Below are 26,356 nucleotides of genomic sequence, written 5' to 3'. Positions count from 1 at the left end.
TGGTTAGCCATTATAAACAGGAAATAAAAAAAAACAATGGGCATCACGAGACACATTTTGTTTGTTTTTAGTATTTTTAAAGTTGTTGCATCTGTTGAGATCAGTTTGGACACTACACAATTGATTTTTAATACAAGTGACAAGTTTCTAAGCGTTGCAATCGATTCTGGGATTATAAGACGCAACTGGGAGAAATTTAATCCCCGGTAATTATCCCTTATTCTGATAGTGACGACCCTTCTCATTGTATCGTGCCTTTGACGAAAACATCACAAAAAGTGATGGACAGTATTTTTTTTCTCCATTTTTAGAAGTTATAAGTTATTTGCTGTTTTTTTAATGATTATTTCGACGATCTTTCTCATGATTTTCGGTTTTCATTAATTTTGAAAGTGGGTCATGTTTATACCAGGCCGATATTATGGTTACACATAATTGTGTTAGTTCATTTGGTTTATTAGTAAGTTTATCAAATGTTGTATAAGCCGTTTATTTGTAAAAAAATGAAAATAATTTAAGAAAAACATGAACAATGGTTTCGTTTTCCAATAAGAAACTTTTTATAGAAAAAGAACATGCGCATAGTAACAAACCTAAGCAACCAATCAGAAGGGACGATATTATGAGAAACGGTGTACATGATACCGATTACTACATGGGGCTTAGTATTGCCAGTATTTTTGCTAAACATTACAGATTTAAATGCAGTTTTTATTGTTATGTCCAAGAATACACATTAAACAATAGATTGACGTATTAAACATGTATGTTTGTCAATCTTTTTGTCAATTATATTTACCTTAGGTTACCTTAGGTGGTTTACCACTGCAGATCTATGGAACCTCTGTAGTGGCCTCTTCTTCGTCCTCACTATTTAATAGTCTCGGTGTTTTGCCTCCGGTTATTACATTATAGTCACATTTATAATTATCCAGTCGTCTTTTAAATGTATCCGTGTTCTTGGCTGTGACGACAGCACTTGGTAGATTATTGCATATGTTCACAATGCGGCTGGAGAAAAAGTTCTTGCGAATGTCACGTGCACATCTGCGTTTTAAAAGTTTCAATGGATGACCTCTATTTGTGTTTGTGTTCAGATTAAAAATTCCAGCTGTTGTTCTTTTGTCATAGATATTATTCAAGATCTTGTACGTTTCAATAATATCCCCCCGTAGTCTGCGAAATTTCAAAGTGGGTAGTTTAATAAGTCTTTCCTCGTATGACATATCATTAAGTTTGGGTAACATTTTGGTTGCTCTACGTTGGACGTTTTCAATGCTATCAATATCTTTAATTTTTGATGGACTCCATACACTGCTATATTATTGACTCCGCACCCAAACAAGACAAACTAGTGGTTCTTGGTGACTTCAATGCCCGGGTCGGGTCAGATGTTAGTCTTGGTCAGATGTAGACACGTGGGAAAAGTCACAGTGGCCCAGATAATTATTTTTTAAAATAGGGTTTTCACCCATTGATTTTGAAAAATGGGGTGATTTTATTCTTGAAATAGGGTAAAATGAGTTATTAAATGAATACCTTAAAATCATTGCTGCTTTAGTTCTGTTGAAGCTGCACTCTTGTATTGAATCAATAAAACTGTAAACTATCATAATTAATTTTAACAAACTGATGTTTTATAACATTTTTAATCCTTGAAACTGTCCATAATATAAACTTTAAATTAAAAAAAAAGCCTGAGGTTAACTGACATCTTTGTAACTGACAAACATAAAGACTGATATTTTGGCGCAACAATAGCGAACGTCTTTCGACTTCTTTAAGACATTTTTATTTCTCATCGTAATATAAACTGAAAGTACAGACGCTTTACAAATACATGCACAATGATTGATGGATTAAGTCAGGTTGAAAATGCATGATTGTATTTCATCGTTAATAATTTGGTCAGACGCTTTATTTAACAATGAAATCGAGTCCGCAGAGCGTTTGATTAACTTGTAATGTTTTCCTGCTCCGTCATCCAGATGCTTGCTGAATGAAACCGTCGCCGCTATACGATAATAATTCCAAAGAGAAAATACAGAAAATGAGCAAAGCATTTTCGATCAAAGCTATTGTATCGTATGCATTAAATTTGACGACTTTGCGTAAATGTCAAACTGGTTGCGTTTTCAATACGCATAATATTGTATTTCTTTGCGTTTTTAAACATTTTAATAGGGTGAAAGACGCAGATACGCAGCTTATCTGGGGCACTGAAGTCATTGGCAAACACAGTGTTGGAACTTGCAACAGTAATGGTCTACTCTTTCTCATATTGTGCGCCCAGCATAACCTTAGTGTAACAAACACACTCTTCTAGCTGCCAAACCGAAAACAAAACCTCTTGGATGCACCTGCGCTCAGAACACTGGCATCTTATGGACTATGTCCAGGCTTTTTCCGCCCTATGCCACGGGTCCGAAATTCGGCCCAATTCCCAATGCAAATCTGGTTGTTTTTTTCCCAATTGAAAAAAAATTCCCAATTCCAAAAAAAAAAAAAAATTTTTTTTTTTTTTTTTTTTTACCTTTAAATATATAAGTTTACCTGTTCCAGTGTAGAAAATAGAAAGTGTTGCATAATTAAATTATCTGTTGCCTTGAATTTGTTTTAAAAACTGTAAAATATGTTAATATTATTTAAGACTTTCCTTATTTTCCTCAAAATCCGGCGCTTCGCACGATTTTTTTCACCTCAAAAAAGGCCAGGCCTTTTCCCAAATTCAGATTAAAAAACCTGCACTTATCTCACATGTTCATAATACTTTGTTAAATTTTAATTATAAGTTATCAAAATAGTCGTTATTTACCAGTTAACGGCTTCTTTGAAATATAAGAAACACTATTTACATGCGATAATTTTTCCCAATTGAGCCAATTTTGCGAATAATTTTTTTCCCAAAATGGGGGTTTTCACGACGCGAAATTCCCAAAATTCCAGTGTGGCGTATTCCCAAAATGGAGCGGAAAAAGCCTGATGTCATTGTCAGGTCTACAGACAGGAACGATGTGTGGAGCAGATTTGCTGGACGGACCACCGCCTCATAATATCTAAACTCAACTTTCATATTCAACCTCCTAGGCACCCACAGGGGAAGAAACCTCCAAAACGTCTGAATATTGAGAAGCTGAACAATGTTGACGTCAAAAAGCAGGTAGCAAGTGAGTTGGATGAAAAACTTGAGTCAATGCCTTTGAATTCTGGCAACATTGAACAAGACTGGGCGGACTTCAAGAACACTGTACACTCGACATGCTGTGCCCTACTTGGTCCTAAAATGCACTCTCACCAGGATTGGTTTGATGAAAACAACGAGGCTATAGACAAACTGCTTGAAGAAAAGAATAAACTCTTAAAGCTGAACCTCTCAAACAAAACCCAAGCCAACACAGCTGCTTTACACCAGGTAAAGTAAAATGTTCAGACAGAGCTAAGGCACATGAAAGACAAAAGGCGCAAACAAAAAGCCGATGAAATCCAGGACTATGATAACTCTCACAACTCCAAACATTTCTATCAAGCTGTCAGAACACTGTATGGTCCCCAGCCTGCTGGTACATCACCGCTGCTCTCTGCGGATGGGACCAAACTTATCACAGACAAGCCTGGCATTCTTGATAGGTGGGCGGAGAACTTTGAGTCGGTCTTATACATGTCATCTACAATCAGTGACGAAGCAATCAATGGCCTACCTCAGGCCCCAATTGACAATACACTCGACAACCCTCCTTCCCCTACAGAGACAGAAAAGGCTTTTAAGCAAATGTCAACTGGCAAAGCTCCTGGCGCAGATGCCATTCCAGCTGAGATCTACAAAGCCGCAGGCAAACTGACGATCCAGAAAATGACAGAACTTTTTCAGTCAATGTGGGAAAAGGAAACGCTACCACAGGATCTAAAGGATGCATCAATAGTTCACCTCTACAAGCGTAAAGGCAACATACAGTCGTGCGACAACCACCGAGGTATTTCTCTCCTATCCATCGCAGGAAAGATCCTACACACATACTACTGAACAGACTCCTAACCCACCTTAAAATGGCCTCCTTCCTGAGAGTCAGTACGGATTCCGCTCCGGTCGTGGTACAGCCGACATGATCTTTGCTGCTAAACAACTGCAAGCGAAATGCCAAGAACAGAATGTTAGCCATTACACAACATTTGTAGAACCTCACCAAAGCGTTTTATACTGTGAACAGGACTGGTTTATGGTAACCTTTGCCTTTGGTAACCTAAACAAAACTGTATAGAACCGCCGAGGTATCACAGCAGCGACAAAGCTCACTGTGTACAGAGCAGTTGTACTTACAACTCTACTTTATGCCAACGAGACCTGGACGGTGTACCAGAGACACACCAAGAAGCTTAACCACTTTCATACAGCATGCCTCCGAAAGATACTAGGCATCAGATGGCAAGACAAGATCCCGGATTATGAGGTCCTGAGCCGTGCAAACATGTACGGTATCGACACCTTACTACGGCAAGGCCAACTTCGCTGGGCTAGTCAAATTTGTAGGATGGATGACACACGCATCCCGAAACAGCTGTTCTATGGTGAACTAGTAAATGGCGCACGCTCCAGAGTTGGTCAAAAGAAGCGGTTCAAAGACTCCCTGAAAGTATCCACCAAGCTGTTTGGCATTGAACCCGACTCATGGGAGAAGCTCACCCAGAATCTTAGTGCTTGGAGATCGAGTCTAAAGGTCATAGCAAAAAAAAACACGAGCAGCACCGTGTCTGCCTTGGCGAGCAAAAGAGAGCAAAGCGGAAGGAGAGGGAAGCATCTGATGCACCCCCATCTGGACCATCCTGCCCGATATGTGGAAGGGCGTTCCATGCCAGGATTGGATTAATCGGTCACCTTCAACACCAACCACAGTAACACTAACAGTTGAATTCATGGTCATCTTAGACAACGAAGGACAAACTATATTTTCACTTAAAGAATTTATATGTTTTCATTAAGATCACAGATACTACAGATGAGATATACATGCTATCCTCACAGTCACAACCACAAGCCCGAATGAGCATTTTAAAATTACCCATTATGTACTGCTAATAAATTCAAGAGATTCAACATTTAAAATTCTTGCACAACACTGTTGCTTCAAAATTCTTCAAATACACCTGTTAAATTGTGTTACTACAGTCAACTGCCAAGATGTAAATTAATTTTTCATAACATCTTCTTAGATGAAGACAGAAAGTGTCATTCAAAATACTAAAAAATCCTTACTTCAACACAGGTGTGCAATGCTGGAAACTGCATATTATAGTCAAAATTTCCATATATAATGTATTTAATGAATTTTGTTGATTTTATGTTTCTTGGCTAGTTTCTGTTCATTGTGCAATAATATAATACTTTACAAATGATTGCTTATGAATTTCTCTGTAACAAGTTAAGTTAAGATCACACAAATTTACTTCTGGTTGTAGGTTTTAATTTCTTTTTTTTGTAATTATTCTTCATTAAATGCCATACAATTTATTAAATGTCACTGCTTTTCTTGAAACTGTTGTTTCGTTCAACACTATAACCATTCTTACAGGCGCTAAATAAGCTGTCATTCCAAACATGGACCCTTATAAGTTGTTCAGTCTTCGAAATAAACTTTTACCAATTACTTGCCAGTAAGGCTAATTCTTGTTGAAATTGCTTTTTTTAAACCAAAAAACAATTTAGCAGTTTATTCATAAGAATAACAAAAGTTTAGTTTCTCCATTTTCTTGATATTTCTACATTACACAATAGTCAACTCAGTGACATAATCGTTTTCTGTCTCATCATAATCGGTTTCATCTTGAACATTGTCAGTGTCATCTTATATCCAACTCTAACTATGTGAAGCTATGTGTGATTGAATGTTGCAGGTCTACAATGGTGAAGCTATGTGTGATTGAATGTTGCAGGTCTACAATGGTGAAGCTATGTGTGATTGAATGTTGCAGGTCTACAATGGTGAAGCTATGTGTGATTGAATGTTGCAGGTCTACAATGGTGAAGCTATGTGTGATTGAATGTCGCAGGTCTACAATGGTGAAGCTATGTGTGATTGAATGTTGCAGGTCTACAATGGTGAAGCCATGTGTGATTGATTGTTGGGGGTCTTCAATGGTGAAGCCATGTGTGATTGATTGTTGCAGGTCTCAAATGGTGAAGCCATGTGTGATTGAATGTTGCAGGTCTCAAGCAGTGTAGTTATGTGTGATTGAATGTTGCAGGTCTCAAATGGTGAAGCAATGTTTGATTGAATGTTGCAGGTCTCAAGCAGTGTAGTTATGTGTGATTGAATGTTGCAGGTCTCAAATGGTGAAGCCATGTTTGATTGAATGTTGCAGGTCTCAAGCAGTGTAGTTATGTGTGATTGAATGTTGCAGGTCTCAAATGGTGAAGCCATGTTTGATTGATTGTTGCAGGTCTCCAACAGTGAAGCCATGTGTGATTGATTGTTGCAGGTCTCCAACAGTGAAGCCATGTGTGATTGATTGTTGCAGGTCTCCATTAGTAAAGCTGCTGGCCTCTGCTCTGGGGCCATGCTACTTGAGAATGGGAGGAACAGACGCAGACTTTCTGATCTTCAAAGAAAAAGATGATTCGCTATCTTCTGCAAAGCCAAGTTATCTGAAGTCTCAATATAATAACATCAGAGTGCAAGATGCTATAGATATATATAAAAACAACAGCACTCGTGTAAAACGAAGAAGTGGCCATCTTGACCAAAATGGACCAAACATTAATGACTTTGATGTTGGATATGATTACAAAAAAGATCTTACAAATTTCACAATGACTGGTAAGTTTCCGCCATTAATTGATTATATTTTATTTTGCGTTTTGGAAGTTTATTTCTTCATGTTTCACATACTTGTAAATAATTCTTTTGTTCTAGGCCAGTTTTTTGATGAGGCTTATGAGTTTGTGTCCTCTGTTGGATGGGACTTCATCTTTGACCTAAACCTCTTGCAGCGACAGAATGATAGGTGGGACCCCAGCAATGCTATGGAGCTTATGAACTACACACTGAAACACGGATACAAGATGGCAGGCTGGGAACTGGGCAATGGTACACTTCATTCATGGGCCTGTTTGGATATCTTTAACTTGAACGCATTCAACAAAATTTCTTGAATTTTCATATGTTTATCTAAATGAATTGAGTCGCAGCATGTGTATTGTTTTTTTTACGCCATCAGTGGGGGAGGCATTAAGCATTGCCCTTTTCCATCCACACAGTAATACTTGAGGGCCGTGCTCTGTGAAAAGGGGATTTAATTCATGTGCGTAAAGTTTTGTCCCAGATTAGCCTGCATAGTCTGCACAGGCTAATCACGGACGACACTTTTCACTTTTATTGTATTTTTCGTTTGTAGAAAGTCTCTTCTTAGGCTGAAAGTGTTGTCCCTGATAAGCCTGGTTCACAGAGCAAGGCCCTTATGTATGTATGTAGGTCCAGAAGCTTGTGTTAAAAAAAAATTAATGATTAGGTGGATCAGAATTTCTTAGGTTATGACCTAAATTTGTAGACGATTTAAAAAAAGGAATTACGGCTGCAACTAGTTTTTGCAGAATTGTAGCCTTTTGTCTGTTTTAACAGTTCTGAACCTTGTGTTTTAAAGTCCTTTTTATCCTTTTCCCACTTAGATACGTATTTTGACGCATTTGTAGTCCCTTAGAAAGTTAAGTTAAATTAAATACCTTTCTGACTAAATTTAAGTTTTAAAGGCTTCATTTCCAACTCTTAGATACTGGTGAGCAGCAAACAGCATATAACCTAAACAGACTGTGAGTTACTTGCAGGCTGTTCTGGTTTTATGCTGTTTGCACATAGCCATTTGCACTTCGCTTCTGATTGGGAAAGGGACAACTATTGTGGATCTCGCTAACATTTTCACAGTTGAATTATATTTCCTTAAAACTATTTATTTTAGCTTGAGTGTGTAGAAAGCTGACGACTTCTTAAGGTAGCGCACCTCTAATGATTTCCCGCGATTTCTTCGAAGGTTGAAGAGCCTTCTATTAGGTGCCGTAGCCTAGTGGTTAAGGCGATAGACTAGAAATCTTTTGGGATATTCCCGCGCAGGTTCGAATCCTGCCGACGACGTATACTTTTTTGCGACGCGTTTTATTTATTTTCTAACGTAATTTGATTTAATATGGCATAAAGGCTATATTTATTGTTAAATATGTTGCAATTTTTATGCACATTCTTCAATTATTAAAATTAAAACAACGTTATGGCGAAATTGGGTGATTTACTGTTGAAAAAACGAACCATGCATGTTGCATTTTTATTTTTATTTCAAAAAGTAAATGGTAAATCTGTCTATTTCTTGGTATTTTTGCTGTATATAGTGTTTCTATAAAAACTAAGTTGAAAATATGACTTAAATGATACTATTTTGAATTTTATGACACTTTGTTTTTAACCGACCCAATTTTTACTTGGCTGAAATCACTTACATTTCATGGCGCTCTTCCATAAATAAAAATTTGTAAAAAAATAAATGTCTGTGAAAGAATACTTATTTCATCTTGTTTAAACTTTAAACACCTTTACAGCATCTGTACACACCAACTGCATGCCCATATTTGGAAATTTGAATGAATTATGGAACTTTTATATACCCCAGGGGTGAAAATAAACTGGACAAAAGCCGAGCGTGGGGGTGGTTTTAAAAAAATAGGTATATTTTTTTTAAAAGCATGGAAAGCCTACCTACAAATTTGCATGTAGTTCAGTGAAATGATGCTGATTAAGAAAATAATTACTTAGATTATAATTGGATATGTGCCCATTAGAGGTGCGCTACCTTAAAACGCTCTTTAAGGCCATTTTTAGAACAAGTCCTTTGGTACAGGTCGCTAGGCTGACACCATATACACTACGCCATGGAGACAATACATTATTGATTTATATCTTAATATATGAATTACTTTAATGTTTACATGATCATAAAATAATTTATTTTAACTGCATAGGTTTTTATAAACAGAACTGTCTCTTTATCCACTTTAGAATGTGTGGGCTGTGCTCTGTTTGCACAAGCTTATAAGGGATGACACTCTCCGCCTTAACTTGATTTTTGCTAAGAAGGGACTTTCTTTAAACAAAAAATAGCAAAAAAAGCGGAAAGTGTCATCTCTGATTAGCCTGTGCGGACTGCACAGACTAATATGGGTAGGCACTTTATGCACATGCATTAAACCCCATTTTCACAGAGCACGGCACATATAGTGGAATTGCCCGTGTCCAAACATGTGTTGTGGGGGCATCAATGCCTGAAACACATTTAAAGTTTTAACTTACATTTTTTTAATAAGCTTAACAGAAGATCTGTAATACTTGTAACTGCATAATGTATTTATTAATTGTGTATTTGAACAAGCACAAACCAGTAAATAGATACATTTTAGCTGTTTGTTGAATTATGAACAGTTGCTTGTTACCAGAACCAGATAACTATGAGCACCTCTTCGGTGCTTGTTACAAGAACCAGATTACTAAGAGTACCTCTTTGTTGCTTGTTACCAGAACCAGATAACTACGAGTACCTCTTTGGCAACTACACTCTGCCCCCGCCTCAGTATGTCAGAGACTTTGTGCTGTTTCGTAGTCTGGTCTATTCCTACCCAGAGTTCTCCAACCTGTTGCTGATAGGACCTTCTGTTACTCAACCAATCAATAAAGGAATCATTTATTATAAAAGGTGAAATAGTGGGCATAGTTATATAGTATTATTTTCTTTTTGTATCTTTAAGAACAATAGACAGCTCCTTTAATTGTATGGTTCATGAGGCAGCCTGAAGTCATCTGTTTATAACAAATTGAATACTAAAAATTAAAGTAATTGCTATGAAAATATTCAATGCTTTGTCTGTTTTTCTGCTTTGCAAAGTTCATTTGTATTAAATCAATGAAAGGTACTTATATAAACTATTTATTGTACATAGGTTCACCAATGTTTATTCAGAACATGTATTCATATATACTATTTGGCATTCTTTTAAACTCTGTTCATATCCAGCACAAACTTACTGGCATTACACTTCCTATGAAACTGCAGAACAATGAACATCACTTCTACTCTTCCACTTAACTGCAGAACATTAAACATCACTTCTAATCTAACACTAAACTTTAGAACAGTGGACATCACTTTTACTCTGACACTTAACTGCAGATTAGTGAACTTCACTTCTAATCTGACACTTAACTGTAGAACAGTGAACATCACTTCTACTCTGACACTTAACTGCAGATCAGTGAATATCACTTTTAATCTAACACTAAACTTTAGAACAGTGGACATCACTTTTACTCTGACACTTAACTGCAGAACATTGAGCATCACTTCTAATCTGACACTTAACTGTAGAACAGTGGACATCACTTCTAATCTGACATTTAACTGTAGAACAGTGAACATCACTTCTACTCTGACACTTAACTGCAGATCAGTGAACACCACTTCTACTCTTACACTCCTTGCAGAACAGTGAACACCACTAATCTGACTCTTAACTGTAGAACAATGAACATCACTTCAAATCAAACTCTTAACTGCAGAACAGTGAACATCACTTCAAATCTGACTCTTAACTGTAGAACAATGAAATCACTTCTGCTTTGACACTTACCTGCAGAACAGTGAACGTCACTTTTTATATAACACTAAACTTTAGAACAGTGGACATTACTTCTACTCTGATACTTAACTGCAGAACAGTGAACATCACTTCTAATCTGACACTTAACAGCAGAACAATGAACATCAGATTTCAACGATTTGAATCTTACAGTTACCTGCAGAACACTGAACATCATTTTGAATCTTACACTTACCTGCAGAACAGTGAACATCACTTCTAATCTGACACTTAATTGCAGAACAGTGAACATCACTTTTATATAGCACTTAACTTTAGAACAGGGACATCGCTTCTTATCTGACACTTAACTGCAGAACATTGAACATCACTTGTAATCTGACACTTAACTGCAGAACATTGAACATCACTTCTAATTTGACACTTAACCGCAGAACATTGAACATCACTTCTAATCGACACTTAACTACAGAACATTGAACATCACTTCTAATCTTACATTTAACTGCAGAACATTGAACATCGCTTCTTATCTAACACTTAACTGCAGAACATTGAACATCACTTCTAATCTGACACTTAACTGCAGAACATTAAACATCACTTCTAATCAGACACTTAACTGCAGAACATTAAACATCGCTTCTAATCTTACACTTAACTGCAGAACATTGAACATCGCTTCTTTTCTGACACTTAACTTGCAGAACATTGAACATCACTTCTAATCTGACACTTAACTTGCAGAACATTGAACATCACTTCTTATCTGACACTTAACTGCAGAACATTGAACATCACTTCTATTCTGACACTTAACTGCAGAACATTGAACATCACTTCTAATCTGACACTTAACTACAGAACATTGAACATTACTTCTATTCTGACACTTAACCGCAGAACATTGAACATCACTTCTAATCTGACACTTACCTGCAGAACATTGAACATCACTTCTTATCTGGCACTTAACTGCAGAACATTGAACATCACTTCTAACCTGACACTTAACTGCAGAACATTGAACACTACTTCTAATCTGACACTTAACTGTAGAACATTGAACATCACTTTTAATCTGACACTTAACTGCAGAACAATGAACATCACTTCTAATCTGACACTTAACTGCAGTTCAATGAACATCACTTTGAATCTTACACTTACCTGCAGAACAGTGAACATCACTTCTAATCTGACACTTAACTGCAGAACATTGAACATCACTTTTATATAAAACTCAACTTTAGAATAGGGACATCGCTTCTTATCTGACACTTAACTGCAGAACATTGAACATCACTTCTAATCTGACACTTAACTGCAGGACATTGAACATTACTTCTATTCTGACACTTAACTGCAGAACATTGAACATCACTTCTACTCTAACACTTAACTGCAATGAACATCACTTCTACTCTAACACTTAACTGCAATGAACATTACTTCTACTCTGACACTTACCTGCAGAACAGTGAACGTCACTTCTAATCTGACACTTAACAGCAGAACAATGAACATCACTTTGAATCTTACACTTACCTGCAGAACAATGAACATCACTTTGAATCTTACACTTACGTTTAATATAACACTAAACTTTAGAACAGTGGACATCACTTCTACTCTGATACTTAACTGCAAAACAGTGAATATCACGTATAATCTGACACTTAACAGCAGAACATTGAACATCACTTCTATTCTGACACTTAACTGCAGAACATTGAACATCACTTCTACTCTAACACTTAACTGCAGAACAATGAACATCACTTCTAATCTTACACTTAACTGCAGAACAATAAACATCGATTCTAATCTGACACTTGCCTGCAGAACAGTGAACATCACTTCTAATCTGACACTTAACTGCAGAACAATAAACATCACTTCTAATTTAACACTTAACTTTAGAACAGTGGACATCACTTCTACTCTGACATTTAACTGCAGATCAGTGAACATCACTTATAATCTAACACTTAACTTTAGAACAGTGGACATCACTTCTACTCTGACACTTAACTGCAGATCAGTGAACATCACATATAATCTAACACTTAACTTTAGAACAGTGGACATCACTTCTACTCTGACACTTAACTGCAGATCAGTGAACATCACTTATAATCTAACACTTAACTTTCGTACAGTGGACATCACTTCTACTCTGACACTTAACTGCAGATCAGTGAACATCACTTATAATCTAACACTTAACTTTAGAACAGTGGACATCACTTCTACTCTGACACACTTATTGTGTGTAGGTAGCTTACAAGCAGGCCTAAGTTGGGATTGCATTTGTGGCCAGTGGGCTAAGATAAAGGTTTTAAAAACAATAAATGGCTTCTGCTTGATAACTATAGTATGGGCTGGAGGGAGTATTGTGCTGTAATTCTCTGTGGAAGGAGCCTATATGCTGTTAATTATGAGTCAATTAATTCAACTTAATTCATTGGTAGCAATTGAAAAACTAATTTCTGATCATGGTCATATATCTTGATTGATATATATATATAAATATGTATTTTTCTTTTACTTTACTTTTTATATATAACTAAACAGGTATTCAAGTTCCAATTTGTCTGTGTAGTAATTAACTAATTATATAAGGTGACTGACAGAATCAGCAATATTCAATAAAATGGCCAGATCTATTTGATATATTGAATTGAAACAACTTCTCACATCAATTAAAAAATTATTTCTTAATTCATTTTTAAAGACAATTTCATTGTTTTCCATGAATTAAAAGCTTTCTCGTGACAACACGCTTGACTATTCTTCTGCTTTGATAGTATACATTCATGTGTACTGTCAGATACCTCATAAAATGGAACTGTAATAGATTCTGGTGGTTTGAGAAGATATGTAGATATCCTGAAAACTATTTTGTTGAATTTTTATCCACTTTATTTCAGCTCTGGAGTTTGTTCTCATATATTACTGTATTACTATGAATACACAACTTGCATAAACATTTGTTAACAGTTTGTACAAGATAGGACTCTCAACTGTATAACTATGAATACACAATATGCATACAGATTTTTTGACAGTTTGTACAAGATAGGACTTTCAAAAATGTATCCAGTACATTTTAGAACAATTCCTTTGCTATTGATTTGAGTTGTTTGTATATTTCAGAACCAAATGCGTTCTACCACTTGATCAAATTCCGCTTATTGCCAGACACGCTGGCGCATGATTATGTGCGGTTGCAGCAAGTTCTTTCTGACTTTGACTTGTACAACAACAATACTGTCATCATAGGCCCTTCAGTGACACAGTTAAATAAAAAGAGTACAAACATTTACTTTGAAAGGTGATGTTTTTTTATTTTGCTTCTGCTTATTAATAATATTTTGAGTTTTTACATTTTGTTTCATGGCTGCTCTTGATAATGTTTACATGTTTTTCCTACTTCCATGCCCGTGGGATGTCATGAGCAATTAAATTATAAGGGTATTCATGTAATCATATATGCATGGTTTTGCTTTTGATTAACATTCAAAGGGATTGGTCATCAAATTGTGCTGGATACTTGTTATAAACATATAGAATACTACAATATAGTGTTTTCATTGTTAATGCATATTAATAGAAATAGGTTCAATAGAATAAATACCCTCTTTGTGTAGCCAAATAATGTATCTATTTTTTGTTATATTTTGATTTTTTTTGACACCCAGATTTCCCCCATATATTAACCCATTTATGCCTAGCGTCCTGAAAAAAGGACATTGCAAACAGCATAGACCCAGATAAGACGCCGCATAATGCGGCGTCTCATCTGGGTCTGCACTGTTTGTTTGAAGGAATTTCTGTAAGAAATATTCTAAAAATAGAAATAAATATAACAGACATCCCCAATTTCGGAAATAAATTGATCCAATTTAGAAGGAAGGGAGAGTCCACAAGGCATTAATGGGTTAATGACTTAATTTTTAGACAGTTGAATGAATGCTTAAACAGCACTTGATTTTATAATATAAATGCACATTTAGGATTTTTATTTAGAGTACAGAATGTCTGTGTTGTCAAATGAAATAAATATTATGGGCAACTTTTGGGGTACTGTATAGTTAATATTGTTCCGAAAAAGAGTAATGTCTACCTGCACCTTTAGCTTCAGTAGACATACATTGTACCTCTCTTTGGTGTGCAATATTTACTATACCACTTAAGTGGCTATGATATTTATATACAATATGGTCATTAACAAATACATGGAATTTAAATATGATTTAAAATGTTCTTAACCCTTTACCACTAAGATACGTATTTTAACGCATTTGTAGTGCCTTAGAAAGTTACATTCAATTAAAGACCTTTCTATCTAGATTTAAGTTTTAAAGGCTTAATTTCTAACCCCGAGTTACTGATGAGCAGCAAACAGCATAAAGCCTGAACAGACTTCGAGTTACTTGCAGGCTGTTCTGGTTTTATGCTGGTTGCAAAAGCAATTTTCACTGCTTTTATGGGGGAAAGGGTAAAAAAATGTTGCATGATTGTTAATAATACAAAGACTGAGTTTTGATTACAAGCAACATGGTTGCTGTTGACTCTGGTTACAGTTTCTTGGAGTCCGGTGGTGGAGATGTGGTCACTGCAGCCTCATTTCACCAGTAAGTAAGAGAGACAGTGTGTTTTTTTTCATTCAAAATCGGGGACGGTTCAAAATCGGGGACGGTAATCCACCCCATTCCCCATGGCAAAAAGTATATATTTTTACCAAATGGGAGATAAATATTAACCCTTTGCATGCTGGGAAATTTGTCGTCTGCTAAAATGTCGTCTGCTCAATTTCTAAAAATAGCATTTGCTTCATTTTTTTTCAAAGAATACTATCTGAATAGCAAACAGTTTGGATCCAGATGAGACGCCACGTTCTGTGGCGTCTCATCTGGATCCAAACTGTTTGCAAAGGCCTTCAAAATTCGGTTCCCGCACTGAAAGAGTTATTATTATTTATTTTTTTCAGATCTCAATATTATGTTCATCTCCCATCCATATAATTTAACCTTAGTAAATATATTGATACTAAAAACACTTGTATTCTCAATTTTGAAGCATTTTTAAGCAAAACAACAACAACAACACTTATTTACCAATTTTAGTCAAAACTGCAAATTTTCCCAATCCAAAGGATTTGGCCCCATTTGCATAATGGTGAAAAAAACAACTGAGAGACCTCTGACTAGTTATTTCATTAATCAGGTAAGATCTCTTTAAAAAGTAACAAGACATAGAACAACTACTAGTATAATATTAAGGAGTGTTTCCTCTATCAGCTGACACTGAAGTCACATGGCACATATCTGACTCATGCAGGTACTACATTGATGGCCGCACAGCCACTATTGACCAGTTTTACGACCCTGAAGTTCTGAATGTGCTGCAGTCTGAGCTAGCGACAGGGGTGACCCTGACACGTGCCGCCCACTGCAAGGCCCCAATATGGCTTGGAGAGACCAGCTCTGCATGGGGAGGCGGGGCGGAGGGATTGTCCGACAGATATGTTGCTGGCTTCATGTAAGCATTGTCACCAAATATAGCACCTTATGTTTAAGTTTTCAATAATTTTTATTAAGGCTGATGTTTTTACTTTGTTTACAAACACCAAGACCTTAAAACTAAAATGTTTAACAGTATTTTTGTCTGTGTTAGAATGTTTCCTGATGTATCAGAATATGCTATTGCATTTGTTTATGTAACTATGAATCATTAAAGTTAGCAACCCTGGACCACTTGAGCCTCTTGTTAATCTTTTTGCAATTGTAATGTGCATTTCAGATTATTATATTCTACGAGAATGAAATATCCAGTACATATTTTATTAAATAAAAACAACATTTCCAGTGAGCAAAGCATCATTAGACAGCTGTTTAGTGTATATCTATGTTACTGTGTGCTGTTTAGTGTATATCGATGTGACTGTGTGCTGTTTAGTGTATATCGATGTTACTGTGTGCTGTTTAGTGTATATCTATGTTACTGTGTGCTGTTTAGTGTATATCAATGTTACTGTGTGCTGTTTAGTGTATATCTATGTTACTGTGTGCTGTTTAGTGTATATCTATGTTACTGTGTGCTGTTTAGTGTATATCTATGTTACTGTGTGCTGTTTAGTGTATATCTATGTTACTGTGTGCTGTTTAGTGTATATCTATGTTACTGTGTGCTGTTTAGTGTATATCTATGTTACTGTGTGCTGTTTAGTGTATATCGATGTGACTGTGTGCTGTTTAGTGTATATCTATGTTACTGTGTGATGTTTAGTGTATATCTATGTTACTGTGTGCTGCTAAGTGTATATCTATGTTACTGTGTGCTGTTTAGTGTATATCTATGTTACTGTGTGCTGTTTAGTGTATATCGATGTGACTGTGTGCTGTTTAGTGTATATCGATGTTACTGTGTGCTGTTTAGTGTATATCTATGTTACTGTGTGCTGTTTAGTGTATATCGATGTTACTGTGTGCTGTTTAGTGTATATCTATGTTACTGTGTGCTGCTAAGTGTATATCTATGTTACTGTGTGCTGTTTAGTGTATATCGATGTTACTGTGTGCTGTTTAGTGTATATCGATGTTACTGTGTGCTGTTTAGTGTATATCTATGTTACTGTGTGCTGTTTAGTGTATATCTGTTACTGTGTGCTGTTTAGTGTATATCTATGTTACTGTGTGCTGTTTAGTGTATATCGATGTGACTGTGTGCTGTTTAGTGTATATCTATGTGACTGTGTGCTGTTTAGTGTATATCTATGTTACTGTGTGCTGTTTAGTGTATATCTATGTTACTGTGTGCTGTTTAGTGTATATCTATGTTACTGTGTGCTGTTTAGTGTATATCTATGTTACTATGTGCTGTTTAGTGTATATCTATGTTACTGTGTGCTGTTTAGTGTATATCGATGTGACTGTGTGCTGTTTAGTGTATATCTATGTTACTGTGTGCTGTTTAGTGTATATCTATGTTACTGTGTGCTGTTTAGTGTATATCTATGTTACTATGTGCTGTTTAGTGTATATCTATGTTACTGTGTGCTGTTTAGTGTATATCGATGTGACTGTGTGCTGTTTAGTGTATATCTATGTTACTGTGTGCTGTTTAGTGTATATCTATGTTACTGTGTGCTGTTTAGTGTATATCTATGTTACTGTGTGCTGTTTAGTGTATATCTATGTTACTGTGTGCTGTTTAGTGTATATCTATGTTACTGTGTGCTGTTTAGTGTATATCTATGTTACTGTGTGCTGTTTAGTGTATATCTATGTTACTGTGTGCTGTTTAGTGTATATCTATGTTACTGTGTGCTGTTTAATGTATATCTATGTTACTGTGTGCTGTGTAGCGTATATCTATGTTACTGTGTGCTGTTTAGTGTATATCTATGTTACTGTGTGCTGTTTAGTGTATATCTATGTTACTGTGTGCTGTTTAGTGTATATCTATGTTACTGTGTGCTGTTTAGTGTATATCTATGTTACTGTGTGCTGTTTAGAGTATATCTATGTTACTGTGTGCTGTTTAGTGTATATCTATGTTACTGTGTGCTGTTTAGTGTATATCTATGTTACTGTGTGCTGTTTAGAGTATATCTATGTTACTGTGTGCTGTTTAGTGTATATCTATGTTACTATGTGCTGTTTAGTGTATATCTATAGTACTGTGTGCTGTTTAGAGTATATCTATGTTACTGTGTGCTGTTTAGTGTATATCTATGTTACTGTGTGCTGTTTAGTGTATATCTATAGTACTGTGTGCTGTTTAGAGTATATCTATGTTACTGTGTGCTGTTTAGTGTATATCTATGTTACTGTGTGCTGTTTAGTGTACATGTGTATATTATATGTTACTGTGTGCTGTTTAGTGTATATCTATAGTACTGTGTGCTGTGTAGTGTATATCTATGTTACTGTGTGCTGCTAAGTGTATATCTATGTTACTGTGTGCTGCTAAGTGTATATCTATGTTACTGTGTTCTGCTAAGTGTATATCTATGTTACTGTGTGCTGCTAAGTGTATATCTATGTTACTGTGTGCTGTTTAGTGTATATCTATGTAACTGTGTGCTGTTTAGTGTATATCTATGTTACTGTGTGCTGTTAAGTGTATATCTATGTTACTGTGTGCTGTTAAGTTTATTTCGATGTTACTGTGTGCTGTTTAGTTTATATCAATGTGACTGTGTGCTGTTTAGTGTATATCTATGTTACTGTGTGCTGTTTAGTGTATATCTATGTTACTGTGTGCTGTTTAGTGTATATCTGTGTTACTGTGTGCTGTTTAGTGTATATCTATGTTACTGTGTGCTGTTTAGATTATATCTATGTTACTGTGTGCTGCTAAGTGTATATCTATGTTACTGTGTGCTGCTAAGTGTATATGTATGTTACTGTGTGCTGCTAAGTGTATATCTATGTTACTGTGTGCTGTTTAGTGTATATATATGTTACTGTGTGCTGCTTAGTGTATATCTATGTTACTGTGTGCTGCTAAGTGTATATGTATGTTACTGTGTGCTGCTAAGTGTATATGTATGTTACTGTGTGCTGGTAAGTGTATATCTATGTTACTGTGTGCTGTTTAGTGTATATCTATGTTACTGTGTGCTTCTAAGTGTATATCTGTGTTACTGTGTGCTGCTAAGTGTATATGTTACTGTGTTCTGCTAAGTGTATATGTAAGTTACTGTGTGCTGCTAAGTGTATATGTGTGTTATTGTGTGCTTCTAAGTGTATATGTATGTTACTGTGTGCTGCTAAGTGTATATCTATGTTACTGTGTGCTGTTTAGTGTATATCTATGTTACTGTGTGCTGCTAAGTGTATATCTATGTTACTGTGTGCTGCTAAGTGTATATCTATGTTACTGTGTGCTGCTAAGTGTATATCTATGTTACTGTGTGCTGCTAAGTGTATATCTATGTTACTGTGTGCTGCTAAGTGTATATATATATGTTACTGTGTGCTGCGAAGTGTATATGTATGTTACTGTGTGCTGCTAAGTGTATATCTATGTTCCTGTGTTCTGCTAAGTGTATATGTATGTTACTGTGTGCTGCTAAGTGTATATTTATGTTACTGTTTGTTGCGAAGTGTATATCTATGTTACTGTGTGCTGTTTAGTGTATATGTATATTACTGTGTGCTGTTTAGTGTATATCTATGTTACTGTGTGCTGCTTAGTGTATATCTATGTTACTGTGTGCTGCTTAGTGTATATGTATGTTACTGTGTACTGCTAAGTGTATATGTATGTTACTGTGTGCTGCTAAGTGTATATTTATGTTTCTGTGTGCTGCGAAGTGTATATCTATGTTACTGTGTGCTGCTAAGTGTATATTTATGTTACTGTGTGCTGCGAAGTGTATATCTATGTAACTGTGTGCTGCTAAGTGTATATGTATGTTACTGTGTGCTGCTAAGTGTATATGTATGTTACTGTGTGCTGCTAAGTGTATATTTATGTTACTGTGTGCTGCGAAGTGTATATCTATCTTACTGTGTGCTGCTAAGTGTATATGTATGTTACTGTGTGCTGCTAAGTGTATATCTATGTCACTGTGTGCTGCTAAGTGTATATGTATGGTTTCTGTGTGCTGCTAAGTGTATATCTATGTTACTGTGTGCTGCTAAGTGTATATGTATGTTACTGTGTTATGCTAAGTGTATATGTATGGTTACTGTGTGCTGCTAAGTGTATATTTATGTTACTGTGTTCTGCTAAGTGTATATTTATGTTATTGTGTGCTGCGAAGTGTATATCTATGTTACTGTGTGCTGCTAAGTGTATATGTATGTTACTGTGTGCTGCTAAGTGTATATGTATGTTACTGTGTGCTGCTAAGTGTATATTTATGTTACTGTGTGCTGCGAAGTGTATATCTATGTTACTGTGTGCTGCTAAGTGTATATGTATGTTACTGTGTGCTGCTAAGTGTATATCTATGTCACTGTGTGCTGCTAAGTGTATATGTATGGTTTCTGTGTGCTGCTAAGTGTATATCTATGTTACTGTGTGCTGCTAAGTGTATATGTATGTTACTGTGTTCTGCTAAGTGTATATGTATGGTTACTGTGTGCTGCTAAGTGTATATCTATGTTACTGTGTTCTGCTAAGTGTATATGTATGTTACTGTGTGCTGCTAAGTGTATATCTATGTTACTTTGTGCTGCTAAGTGTATATCTATGTTACTGTGTGCTGCTAAGTGTATATCTATGTTACTGTGTGCTGCTAAGTGTATATCTATGTAACTGTGTGCTATTTAGTGTATACCTATGTTACTGTGTGCTGTTTAATGTATATCTATGTAACTGTGTGCTGTTCTATGGTCTAGGTGGCTGGATAAGCTGGGGCTTGCTGCCAGTCTTGGTGTGGATGTGGTGATCAGGCAGAGCTTCTATGGCGGCCATTATGCTCTCCTGGACCAGCTCACACTGGAACCCAACCCGGTAGGGGGCATGTCAAAACCTGTCTCTGAACTCTTAATATGAACATATAGAGTACTTGTACCAATCCAATAGGGAGCGTGTCAAACCTGTCCCTGAATATGAACATATAGAGTACTTAAACCAATCCGGTAGGGAGCGTGTCAAACCTGTCCTTGAATATGAACATATAGAGTACTTTAACCAATCCGGTAGGGAGCGTGTCAATACCTGTCACTGAACTCTGAATATGAACATGTAGAGTACCTGAACCCAATCCAATAGGGAGCGTGTCAAACCTGTCACTGAATATGAACATATAGAGTACTTGAACCAATCCAATAGGGAGCGTGTCAAACCTGTCCCTGAATATGAACATATAGAGTACTTGAACCAATCTGGTACGGGGCATGTCAAACTTGTCTCTGAATATGAACATATAGAGTACTTGAACCAATCCGGTAGGGGGCGTGTCCAACCTGTCACTGAATATGAAAATATAGAGTACTTGAACCAATCTGGTAGGAGACGTGTCAAACCTGTCTCTGAATGTGAACGTATAGAGTACAGTGAATGAATATGATTGTATGCAAATCTTTTATCTTATACTTGTGCATGTTGATTTCATATTAAAAGTGTGAAATGGTTAATGATGCAAATGTACAATTAAAATGGATATATGAGGGAAGCAGATCCCAGATCTGTGCTAGAGATAAAACTAATTTGGATTCTACTGCCCTGTTGTCTTTTTTTTACGACTAAATGTAAGCAATAGAAGCATATTGGTCATTTTATCCACTATGTTTATGCTGCTGTCTCTGCCCTGTAGGACTACTGGCTGTCTCTCCTGTACAAGACCCTCGTTGGGCGTGGGGTGGTCAGAGTGACATCCCCCGAGTCCACAGGCAAGCTCAGGGTCTACGCACATTGTACAAACACTGTTCGGTAAGCATGTTTCTGATGATAAAATTGTTTTTAATTGATCACGGCCGTCAATCACATCACATCTATATGATCATCATGTTCATGTATTGTTTCTTTTATATTATTTGAGAACATTTACGGTCATATTGCCAAGCCTTTAGGCAGTTGTTTCTGTCAAATATCTAAACTTGAAACAAAATGTATTTTGGTAAGATAAATACAGAAAAGAATTGTCTACCTTTCATACACAGTGTCATCATCGTGTTTTCAAGGACTAGACAAGCCTACCATTGGAGCTTAACTGTATTGTCTCCCCTTTAAACAAGTCTACCATTTGGTGATCACCTATGTGTTGTCTCCCCTTTAAACAAGTCTATTATAGGAACTGACATATATTGTCTCCCCTGTAAAGAATCCTACCATTGAAGATCACCTGTGTTGTCTTCCCTGCCTACCATTTGAGCTTTCCTGTGTTGTCTTCCCTGTTGCAGGTCCGGCTACCCAGCAGGCAGTGTTACAGTGTATGTGTTGAACATGGGCAGTGTGAGCTGTGACGTGTCATTTGCAGACTTCCCTTCCAACTCTCCTGTGCATGTATACATGATGACTGCAGCAGATGGAGACCTCACGTCTCAGTATGTGTGCAGGACGGCTTTGTTCCATTTATTTCTATGCAGTATTTAATATAATATGTAATATGTTTGGACTTGTTTACATTTACATGTTTATGTTCAATGTACATGTATGTGCAGATATGCTGATAAATGTTCAGTGAAGTCATTTGAGCAACATGTTTTCTGAAGTTAAAATGGAAGTTAAATGCTGTCCAAAAATCATCATGTAATAATGTAACTATTCTTCTAAATTCACAACTTGTCTAAATCTTATGACTATGTGTGGAAGGGAAGCAATTATGAAAATAAAAACTTTTCATCAGGCAAATTAGCTTAGTTTTTGTGATAAACTAGTGATGAATAAAAGACATGCCTGTTTATCTCCCCTGATATACAGATGTTGTTGCAGGTCAGTGCTGCTGAATGGTGTGCCCCTGGAGGTGGCCGAGGGGCGGCTGCCTGACCTGCTGACCCCGGTGAAGACCACCAGGGCTGTCAGTGTCCCCGCCCTCACATACGCTTTTATCGTCCTCCCAGATGCAGGCCTACAGATGTGCGTTGGGGGATAGACACCCGCTGGTGCAATGCAAACTGGGAAGTGATGGAGGGGAATCATGTCATTCCTGTGGACTAATACAAGTCAATGCGTGTGAAGTTCTTATGCTGGTTCGAGATAAAATGCATTTACCAGTTCGTGTTATGCAACTTGTAAAGACATGTTAAAGTATGCTGTTGTATTTTACATTCCCATTATGTCTAATTTATAATACGTAGGTGCAAAAGTGTCAATATCCCTAAGCAAGGTTGTATATTGATTGCTCTTTGCGTTTTTTCAATTCTCTACTGTTCACAAATGCTTTCTGCACTAACTATTGACATCACGTGACTCAATAGAGGAGCTTTTATTAACCAGGTTTTCCAAAGGAAAAAACTGCTTATTAGATTGGCGAATGTTGGCGGGCGGGTGAGCGGGCTGGCAGGTGGGCTGGCGGAACAAGCTTGTCCGGGCCATAACTTTGTCGTTTATTGTGAGATTTTAAAATCATTTGGCACATTTGTTCACCATCATTAGACGGTGTGTTGCACGAAAGAATTACGTCGATATCTCCAAGGTCAAGGTCACACTTTGAGTTCAATGGTCAACAATGGCCATAAATGAGCGTTTCTGGGTCATAACTATGTCATTCATTGTGCGATTTTAAAATTATATGGCACATTTGTTCACCATCATTGGATGGTGTGTCGTGCGAAAGAATTATGTCAATATCTCCAAGGTCAAGGTCACCACGACTAAAAATAGATTGATTTTGAAACAAGGGGGGTAACTATGAACTATCAGTAACAATGAAAATTTTGAGTTTTCTCCCTTTATCAGATTTTTTTTCAAATTGAAATCAAGGTCGCCACGAGTAAAAATAGATTGAATTTTACACAAGGGGGGTAACAATGCACATTTTGAATTGTCTCCCTTTGTCAGACTTTTTTTCAAATTGAAAACCTGGTTTTGTGACAATTTTGTCCCTTGTTGATTTGTTTTCAATACATAATCTAGTCACTGACTTCTTTGCCAGAGGTTATGCTCTGCTGTCATTATGCAACACATTGAAGACTGTATGCTCCACTATAGAATATCAGTCTGAAATAATATGGGAGGTGTAAATATAAGTAATTATTAACATTGAATGTAAATAAATAATACAGAAAATGTAGCAAAGCATCTGGGAGTAGTACAAACATTTAGCAGAAATTAAATAAAAATAGATGGTTTCAATAAAAATATTGAAAGAAAAATATATACAGATGTTTTATTCACAGAACTTAAGAAGGCTATTTATATGTTATAAAATTACTCCACTTCTTAAGATACCTTAGAAAAATCTTAGAATTGGCTTAGTTATATATTAATTTTTATGTAAATTATTTTGATGTTTTATTTGATTCGAAACTTGTGAACAATGCCATACATATGTGCATAAAGACCTGTAAGGCTGATTGTCTCGACTAAACATTCTTAAGATGCTATATGTTTGCCTTGAACTTATTATTATTAGGGCGGTCAGTTTTTTTGTCATGCAGTTGGATTTCTTGTCCGTAACAGCTGTTTTGATTTCTTGTTAGAACCATGTCTTGAAACTAAAAGATGTATCAATCTTAAACTTCACAGGTAGATAGATCTGATTGCAGAAAAGTGGACTACACAGGGGATATAACTCTTTCTGTCATATTTTTGAGTTATTGCCCTTTGTTTATTTTAATATTTAAATTTTGTTGAGACTATAGCTCAAAAATAAAAAGAGGTATTAACTTGAAACTTTTTATGTAGGTAGATCTCATTTAGGGGATGTGCAGTGCAAAAGAAACATAACGCTTGATCCCAAGGATTTTCGATATTGCCTTTTGTTAATTCGTTCATGTATATTTGTTCTGGAGCATATCTTAAGAACAAAAAGAGTTACTGAATTTAAACTAAATAGGTAGGTTTTGCATGTTGAGAAGATGTGCAGTGCATAAGGGCAATAAGTTTTGCTTTCCTATTTTTAGAGTTATTACCCTTTGTTAGTTTTTGTTAATTTAAATTGTGTACACAAAAAATCTTGAAAAATAAAACCGGTATACACTTAAATCTTGAAAAATAAAACCGGTATACACTTAAAAGGGAATCAATAGATCTCTTTATGGGTATGTGGAGTCCAAAGAATAATATATCTTTTGCTCACCAATTTTGTTAATTTTAGTATTTAAATCTTGTCCGGAGCAAACCTAGAAAATTTAAAAAAATAGGTAAGTAGGTCTCATTATAGGCATTGACAGTTTACATGAACTATAACCATTGCTTCTATATGAACTATAATCATTGCTTTTATATGAACTATAACCATTGCTTCTATATGAACTATAACCATTGCTTCTATATTTGTATAGTTAATGCCGTTTGTAAATTTAATGCATGTAAATTGTAATTGTGTAATTTCATGGACGGTATCAACTTCTCATTTATTACGTATATAGCTCTCAGTAAAGGAAAGAGCAGTGCTCCTTTCATGATTTGATAGCAATGGGACTTGATGCGTATCCTCAGTTCTTAATTTTTTTCTGTCTATGCCCTTGTGAATATTCAAGCTGCAGGACGCGTATCCATTATGATACAGGGTTTCAAGGTGAAACTTGAAAGATATGAAGCTGACATTTTTGGAAAATCAGTTCTTAAAATTAATTCGCCTATGCCCTCTGACAAAGTGGTTTTGGTGGTGTAGACGAATCCTGGATTGCATGACAATATTTGGGGAAAAACAACACAATAATTCCGTAATACCAGCTATTCTGAAACATGTTTTATACCAATGATAGCTTCATTCAAATAATGATGGTTGATATTGTTTGTGAATTTGAAAGGCGTTTAAACTTGTCAGCCTTATTTGTACGAACAGATAAGTGTGTTTTTATCAAATTCTAGCTTATTCCTAAATACGTATATTTCAGGCTAAACATTGACAGTTCTTGATTATGACAGTATTATATATTTTTAAATGTGTATTTCTGCACCAAACATGTCATCTACTTATGTTATCAAAAAAGTATTTATTGTTTTAAGCAGAATCTCACTTCTTACATTTACATTTATGTGCAATTACTTGCACAGTGAATGATTGTGTATTGTAACCCTTGCAAAATAGTAGAATACAAACGTTTACAAACATATTTCTTGTTAATTTATTTTATTGCAAGTTCATAAAAACAACAT

The 26,356-nt window shown here is 36.0% G+C and overlaps 1 protein-coding gene across 3 annotated transcripts; it reads left to right on the top strand.

Moving 5' to 3' along the window:
* Window positions 1–15: 15 nt before the first annotated feature.
* Window positions 16–26,313, top strand: LOC127841833 (heparanase-like). 3 transcript variants are annotated; one of them, XM_052370952.1, is made up of 10 exons: window positions 16–206; window positions 6,511–6,809; window positions 6,906–7,079; window positions 13,784–13,961; window positions 15,214–15,264; window positions 15,971–16,171; window positions 20,986–21,100; window positions 21,906–22,021; window positions 22,492–22,635; window positions 23,024–26,313. In XM_052370952.1, the coding sequence occupies exons 1-10, from the start codon at window positions 37–39 to the stop codon at window positions 23,181–23,183; spliced, it is 1,608 nt and encodes a 535-aa protein (XP_052226912.1). In that variant the 5' UTR covers window positions 16–36; the 3' UTR covers window positions 23,184–26,313. The 3 variants fall into 3 exon arrangements, with proteins under 3 accessions (XP_052226912.1, XP_052226913.1, XP_052226914.1); XM_052370953.1 differs by lacking the exon at window positions 13,784–13,961 and adding an exon at window positions 9,549–9,723; XM_052370954.1 differs by lacking the exon at window positions 16–206 and adding an exon at window positions 1,967–2,085.
* The last annotated feature ends 43 nt before the right edge of the window (window positions 26,314–26,356 follow it).

This window comes from Dreissena polymorpha, chromosome 8, assembly GCF_020536995.1.
Source record: "Dreissena polymorpha isolate Duluth1 chromosome 8, UMN_Dpol_1.0, whole genome shotgun sequence".
In the NCBI taxonomy this organism is placed as follows: Eukaryota; Metazoa; Mollusca; class Bivalvia; order Myida; family Dreissenidae; genus Dreissena; species Dreissena polymorpha.
The sequence above is the reverse complement of the archived record's forward strand: the minus strand, read 5'-3'. Positions and strand labels throughout refer to the sequence as shown.